General features: G+C 40.0%; 1 protein-coding gene across 1 annotated transcript in view; it reads left to right on the top strand.

Annotated features, from left to right (window-relative positions):
* The first annotated feature begins 6080 nt into the window (after positions 1–6080).
* LOC146323401 (sterile alpha motif domain-containing protein 3-like) overlaps positions 6081–8358 on the top strand; it is a 4853-nt gene continuing 2575 nt past the window's right edge. The window contains exons 1-2 of the mRNA XM_084722102.1: positions 6081–7224; positions 7613–7786. Coding sequence (XP_084578228.1) covers positions 6274–7224; positions 7613–7786 — 1125 coding nt within the window. The 5' untranslated portion in view covers positions 6081–6273. The remainder of the gene's footprint in view (positions 7225–7612; positions 7787–8358) is intronic.

Genomic DNA, 8358 nt, shown 5'->3' with positions numbered 1-8358 from the left:
TCAGGTTACATTCTAATTTAAAGTAAATGACAAGGAAAACAAAACAAACAATCAAAAACAGTCAAAACAATTTAAATAAATACATAAATAAAATAGAATAAATTACACTTTACGATCTAATCCCGTGTCTTTGAGGAAGACAAGGAGTGCCTGGTAACATTCCCTCATTTTGTCACTCCCTAAAATTCCTTCCAAGTTCCATCTCCTCTCATATTTACAACACTGAAGAATAACATGTTCGGGACCATTACAACATTGCATTAGGTATTAGGTACAGAGTTGATTGTATGCAGTGTGTCTGAATTGTAATCTAGAACATCAATCAACATCAACATCAATTGATTTTTGTATGGTCTAGAAGTGTCTTTTTTTTTACATCGGTGTCCCATTTCTTCTGCCACACATCCCTCACTGCGTTTCTTATTAGTGATTTGGCTTCACCTTTTCCAAAGGGAACTTTCATTATTTCTTCATCACTTAATTTCACCCCTCTCTTAGCAACCATGTCTGCTTTCTCATTACCCATAACACCAGCACGAGCAGGAACCCAGCAAAATTGCACATTAATTCCATTATCCGAGATACTTCTATCAACAGGTCATCTCTTACAATATACTTTGAAATCAAACTATCAAGAGCTGCAGTTGAATCAGAACAAATGACAACTTTCCCTGGCCTCATGTCTTCTATCCATTGCAATCCTAAAATCAGAGCTGTTATTTCTGCCATAAAGACAAATAATCTATTATTTATTCTTTTGCATATGACTACATCAAACTCAGGTATGTACCAGGGGTGTGTATCTCACTGACTGAGACTGTGGATACGATATAGTTTGGATACAATATAGCTTAAAATTTTTAAATGGCCAACGATTCAGTTCAATTCGATTCAGTTCTGTCAGGATACGATATGATGCAATACAAGACAATGCAATGTGTGAATCTTTACATTTTCATTAATTTAATGCTACATTTGTAGAGTGCTATTAGTTGCAAAAAGAAATCCTGATAGTTTTACTAAATATACCAGTAGGGACAGAGAGAATGAGACATTGCAGTGGAGTCTTATTATGAGTCTTGTGTGTAAATGAGATCCTGTAGCCTAAATGAGAATCTGTCAACAAACTTTAAAACTGTTTAAAATATCAGTATTTTTGCAGTAAGATGATGTGCTGCTCTGTTTCATATGAAGAGTGGTGTGGTTTTGATCAGTGTGGAGGAACAGTGATGCTCTGTGTTACCTGTTCTCACAGTGACATGATGTCTCTGTGGGTCAGACTCATATCTCTGTTCTCTGCTGTCTTATAGGAGAAGGTGTGTGTGTGTGTGTGTGTGTCAGAAATAAAATCTGAGCTTGACTTTGATGTAGGAAAGTTCACAGTCCCTCGATAATTCACAACCACACATTCACTCCTTCATGTAAACAAACATCTGCATCAAGGACACAGGTCCAGGAGTTTACACACACACAGTTTTTTTAAAAGATTATTTTGTGGGCTTTTTGCCTTTATTATGACAGGACAGCTGAAGATATGACAGGAAGGGGGTCAGAGAGAGAGAGGATGACACACAACAAAGGTGCTGCAGGCGGGAATTGAAGCGCCAGACGCTGCAGAGGACTGATAGTCTCACTACACTGTAAAAAAAAAATTTTGCTTTTAGTTCCTTCAACTTATGTTTGTGTGTCAGGTCAACTAAATCTTGCCAAAAAGTTGAGACAACTAGAAATGATAGGTTTTGATCCTTTCAACTAATGAAATAGTACAGTCTACTTTGAAATGTGAGAGTAGCCAACTTGTACAATAGTGTGATGGGTTTTGCACATGCTCAGAACACTACCCCTGCACAGTACCCTTTGTCAACCCGTGCCTGTATTCATTTTCCTCTCCTCCTGTTGGACCTCCATGTGCTGGACTAAGGATTATATTTTTCTTCTCAGGACTTAAGTGAGTTTAAAAGGTAAATTCATAATTTTATTTTTACCATATGATTGTTCAAATGCTCGGTTAAATCTAAAGAGGGTGGCCGTCTTCCCTCTGCCTTGTGCAATGCAAGCTTGCTAGCATAGTTAGCTAACTTTAATGGCATATTTCCTGTCAAAAACTTCGTCGTCCATCTTTTTGGTACATTGACTCCCAGTTTAAGTTATGGATAAACGGATGAAAACTACTACTCAACGTTTGTTTGCTGCATGTGTGCAAGAGAACCGAGTTACGTGTAGTTGGCTAATGTTAGTAATGTTGCTAACGATTTGTATCTTGCTAGTTTGCTGGCAAGTGAATTATGCAGGCGGGAAAATGTAGACTACATTTCATTAGGGAGAGCAGAAGCTCGGTGTAGTTTGCTGCATAAAACGTTTGCTACTTGTTTTTATTTGTGTGGTGGCCTGGGAAAACTGTTGCATGGTGGCATTTTGATATTTTCATTTTTTGATAGGTCTGTTTCCATGAATTAGAAGTTCTCTGCTATTCATAACCGTTTGAATGTTATGAGCATTACCATATGTCAAAAAGTGAAAAGTGAGAAAAATGACTTTGAACATTTGCTGTCTCTGAACGTCTCTCAACGTCCTCAGTAGTAGAAACGTGAAGGTAACTTAACGTTGTCTTTGCCGGCCAGCCCGGTTTTATAATTACAGCTAGTCTACATGTAACGTTAACTTTCTACAGTCATGTAAGTGAAATCATCCTTATTAACTTACTCCGCTGTTTATACAATATGGCTGTTTACGTGTTATTACTGGCATGCTGTTGTGATACTCATAAAATAAGTGTTTTGTTGAGATATTACTTTTGTTTCCTTTCCTTCTAAGAGTCACTTTTTGGTTGATTGCAATTGTATTTAATTTTATTCTGTGTAATTTCTAATGAGAGATTACATGCACACAATGACATGCTGTTTCTAAAAATGGATACTGGGTGGCAGTACTGACCTGCAGCGTCACTAGGGTGCTTTACAATGCGCGGCAGAAGTTGGGCTCATAATCCTTTTTAATGGAGAAAGAGCAACTGTTGTCCTGCGTCGCTGATTTCTGTGTCATATTACAAATATATCCAGTGCACTCCTATCAGAGGGTTATCTGTACACCTGCCAGCGGATACCTAATCGGGACCCGCTACATTGTGGTCTGTTTGACTAATTGTGTGTGACTCTGATTGGCTGGTTATGTATGTCGCTGGGCTGTTTGTTGTTACTTCTTGTGCTTTGACGTTACGTTACAGCAGTGTAATGTAACTAAGTTAGTCTGCTCCTCTGATGCACTGCATGGTGAGAAACAGACTGGCAGTGTCATATTAGATAAAGGGAATCTGTTGTACCGTAAACATTAAGTTAATCTTACTCAGAAGAAGGTGTTTTGTATGCGCCATCTTAAAGGTATATATTTACGATAATTATTTAGAGAATATCTCTGGAGAGGTCCTTTGGCTTCTTCCACGTCTTTTGTCTAACGGTCGAGCCGACCGGGGATTCAGCCATAAAGCGACGTCGGTGTTGTAATGCGTGCGCGCATGTGTAGTGTAGTACTCCCGGTGAAAAAAAGAGTGTTTTAAACATCATTCTGCGGTAAAGTTGATGTTTTTTTTTTTTGATCGATTTGTATCTAATTTCACTACCGATCCTGTACATATGTCTGGCTGCAGCCTCCAGTAAACACTGAAGGCTGCGGCCAGAGCCTGTTGGCTGTGACTGTAGGCTATGCATGAATGTCAACTTAACTAAATCTCCTTTTTTTCACAGGAAGGGAGAGAATTCCATTGCATATGCAATCATATGAAGTGGACATGTAAGTTTTGCATATTTTCCTCAGCTAACCAGCGCAGTATAATTAGACACTATAAGTTGAAACACGGACATTATAGCAGGTCTTGTCCCTTGCCTTGCATCTACAGTGACTGTGTTTGCTCTTTTAAGACACAAGTAGCTCTCAAGAATCATTTACTTAAGCATGAAACAGTGACTGGTCGACCTCAAGATGCTGTGGCTCATGGAAGTAGCATTGTGACATATAGACTGCATTGTGAACGATGTGAGTTTTCAGAGTCATGTACACTTAAAGATTACTTTGTTCATCTGCGAGTCCATTTGAAAAATAAGGAAACTTTGAATTGCCCTTTTCAGCGCTGTCTTTTTAAGTCAGATGTGCATTCCACATATACAGCACATAGAAGTAGATATCATAGTGGTTGTGTGTTGAAGGATTTAAGACCTGAGTTGATTCGTGATCTACCAGCAACCAGCAAGGGATGTGATGTTACAGCACCAATAGACATTGATGTCTCTCAAGATGATGTCTTGGAAGAAGAGGAATATGAAAATGTTAATGGAGAGTCAATCAAGCATAGACTTGCGTCCTTATTCCTGCGTATGCAGACAATCCTGCATGTATCTAAGTCAGCTACACAGGAAATAGTTGAATCACTCTATGATATTAGTACTTTAGCTGAAGAGTGCACAAAGAAATCCATTGATTTCCCGGACTTAAAGTTAAGACCCAAACATCATTTTATAGAACATTATCCCTTCCTCATCCGTTGCTTTGGACCATTGCTTGACTGTTGGACAATCTGTTTTGAAGCTAAGCATAGTTTTTTTTTAAAAAGTTGTCCGTGATGTGAATAATTTTAAGAATATTTTACTCACATTAGCTACAAGACACCAACTCATGCTGGCTTACTTCCTGGACATGCCCAGCCTTTTCAAGCCCCCAGTAGAAGCTGGGAATGTGTCTCTTGTTTCTCCAGACATTTTGAATTATTCAGTCAGACAGGCCATCAAGTCAAAGTATAAAGATGTCCCATCTGTGTCTCTTACTTCTAGTGCCTCTCTGCATGGCACAGTGTACTCCGAGGGTATGTTTGTGTCTCTTGGCACCACAAGTGGCCTCCCCGATTTTGGCAAAATTCTCAAAGTACTGATTGTTGCAGACAAGGCTTCATTCATCATTGAGCCTTTTTCGGCCTGGTACTTAGAGCACCTCAGATGCTATGAACTTACCAAGAAACCTTCTGCAGACCTTGTTGTTGCTGAACCAGAAGAGCTGAACAGCTACTGCCCACTGTCCCCTTATCACCTTCAAGGAAGACTCCTGGTCTCACCCAGGGTGTTTCTACTACATTGAGGTATTTAATTGTAGATTTTTTTGTCATGTTTATTTGTAAATACAGCTTTGACACATCAACAAGCATGCACTGGGGGGATCCAAATGTTGATGTCCAAGACAGAGTCGGGGATCATCAATCTTTTCTGATATTGATTGCTTTGTTTTGTTTGTGTCTGTAACCCTCTGGTGTGTGATGTGGTGTTTCATCCAAAAAACTAAAAATTGGCCGTTTTATGGCAAACTGGTACCCATGTCTCCGCTCAGCCCCAGATGGTGCCAGTGCACCAGTAATAACATGTGCCTCCCTGCTCAGTTCAAACTGAGGACCAGGTTGTCTTCCTGCGAAAAACAGGGTTCAGTTGGATGTTTTCGGGCTATTCCGTGGCAATGTTGTGATCACCTGTGAGTTTTCCATTAGAGGCGTGCTGAGGATGAGGAAAATAGTGGGGGTAAAAAAGGGGGAAAGGGACCTGCGATCTTCCAGACATTTGCCCGGTGCTTGTTAAAAATATGGCCAAGAACCACGACCCCTCCTCGGCTTACAGTCAGGCTGCAGCCTGATGATTATGGAGCTATATGGAGAGATGTGTGAAATTTATTTTTTGACGGTAAAAATCATCCAGCAAATTATAACCAAACAAAACAATCTATGCACTGTTCAAAAGCATACATGTCACTGTCTTTATGATAGTGAAAGAAAACCAAATTTTTATTTTTTATTTATTGTAATTTTATTGACATTTTTCTTTATAGATTTCAAAGCTCCATCATGAAAACAGGCCATAAAACAGCCAAATTCTATTTTTTTGGATGAAACACCACATCACACATCAGAAGAGGAGTCAAATTAAGCAACTAAAAAAAACATAATTCATATTTTAAAGGTTGCATCATCCCTGTTTGAAATGGTGTGTATAAAATGGCTTTAAAAGAAGGAACGTTTGTTTTTTTTGTTTTTTTTGCAAGGAAACGGGTTTTAACAAATGTCGTTAACAAAGTGTCATCTTAAATATCAGCACAGGACTTTCTCCTGTCCAGTCAGTTTAATTGTTTGGAAACGGCTGTTTTATCTCATTTATGTGACAAATGTTCTGACTTCAGTGTTCATATTCTTTCTCCCTGTTTTCACATCTCTTTTCTCCCTGCTTTCCCATCTATATATAAGTCAGCATGTTGCTCCACATCATCCTTGCAGATGACAACATTCAGAGAGTTCGCACTGAAGGTCTTCCAGAGACAGTGGATGAGCTGAAGATGATGCTGAAGACCCTCCTCAACCTGGAGGGTGAGATGGTCATCCAATTCCAGGATGAAGAATTCGGTGGTCAGTTCTGTAATCTGAACAACATGGAGGATTTACCCAGTGAAAGGATTAAACTGAAGGTCGTCATGAAGGCACCACCCAGCAGTCCACAGTCAGACTACACACTGGACACAGCGAGCTTGGACACATCCAGTCAGTCCTCAGGCGAGACGTCCGGACGCTCAAAACCCTGGCCGAATCCGTTCCCCATACCCACCTTCTCTTACGACATCGAGATGAAGCTCAGGCGAGGAAATGAAGCTTATCAGAAGGATGGTTCCCTGTTGCCTCTCTCCTCTCACACTGACGTAAAGATAGACATTCTTGACAAGGTTGGGCGGGCCATGTATGACTTCAGTGCTTATCCAACTCAGAGACAAATAGAAGAAGTTGCCAAAACCCTGGTTGAAAAGCACCCATGCTTAAAAGAGCCAGGTTCTAAAGAGGGATTCTACTCCTGGAAGTTTAGTCTCGGTTTCAAGATGGGGAACCTGCGTCAGAAGTATCGTATTGCCAGATGTCCTGAGCTTACAGTGAACCGCAAGAGGTCAGCAGGGCAGGAAACCAGAAAGATGAAGAAAGCAAGGCGGTCCGAGACCAACTTTCTCCCAGACTTCCCTCAAGGTAGAACTCCCAACAGCCTTGAAGAGGAGAGGGAATCTCTGCCAGATGAAGTCAAGAAGAAGAAGCCGGACTGTAATCTGATTGATTCACTGATGGGCCGGACCTTTGCGCTTCGCAGACAGGAAATTGTTGAGAAGGAGCCATTTGTGACTGAGATTGAAAGCAGATGGCCAGCATTGTTTTCAGAAAGACAGGTAAGTTCCAACATCATCCACATGTTCCCCCTTCATTACAATTAAAATAATTTTGACACATAGTGTATTTTTCTCAGTCTTGACAAAACACACATACATAAAAGGGAAGTTTAGTATTTTTGACATCTACCCCTATTTGTAGTATGTCTAAAATTTTACACGTTTGCCATAGCAATCCCTCATCATGCAATTGAAATATTGTGTCAATTTTACATCTAAGTAGTAGGCGATTGAGACATGAACCAGAGCCAGGTTCATAGTAGTACAAATAGGACTGAATGTCCAAAATAATCCCCTTAGTCCTTGATAAATTGGTACTGAGCCAGGGATGAGCAAACTGTTCTTCTGCATTTATTAATATTTTTTGTTTTGTGTCCACTCCTCAAAGATTGGTGCCGAGTTTACACGTCTTTTATCTGCTGACCTCCTGAAGTCCTTCCTGAGTGGACTTGACCAGCATTTGCCAAGGTTGATCGACTTATATAAAGCACGGAAGCAACGCAAAACAAACCTGGGACATGATGCCGAGCTCCAAAGTCTTCTTGAATCTCTGGATTCTGAAGTAAGTGAATAGTAAACACAACAGCCATGTTTGGTATGATAATCTGTTTAGAAAAATGTACTGATTTCTGAGACCATTGCATCATGTCATCATCTGTTTAGAGTCTGTTTTTCAGGCACTGCTGGGTTGGACTAGAATGTAGTCCATCCCAGCAGTGCTTGGAAAATGGAATATAAACAGATGATGAAGACCTCAAGTCATGAAGTTAAGGTCCTCTTTGTTACGGAAGTGTCTTAGGATAAATGAAATCAATTCATAGACACGTGTGAGTATATTTTGTGTCTGAAATGCTCACATTTTTCTTTTCAAACTGGCTGCTGGAAATACACTAGAGTCCATACATTTGCTTCCCTAAGGGCTATGATGAAAGTGTACAATTCTGGCCTCGTTTGGACATTTTTGTCCAATTTGGGCCAACATTTCATCTTTATTTGGCCACCATCTTGTCTGTGTTGGTGATGATGTCACACCTTTTTGTAATCATGCCTTTTTCATGACAAATTTTTTTAACAGGGCAGCAGAACACTGTGTTCGGAATTTTACATACACTCCACTTCGGAAAAAGTGCTATA

This window comes from Lutjanus erythropterus, chromosome 7 (assembly GCF_056507025.1).
Source record: "Lutjanus erythropterus isolate fLutEry1 chromosome 7, fLutEry1.hap2, whole genome shotgun sequence".
NCBI classification, from domain to species: Eukaryota; Metazoa; Chordata; class Actinopteri; order Lutjaniformes; family Lutjanidae; genus Lutjanus; species Lutjanus erythropterus.
The sequence above is the reverse complement of the archived record's forward strand: the minus strand, read 5'-3'. Positions and strand labels throughout refer to the sequence as shown.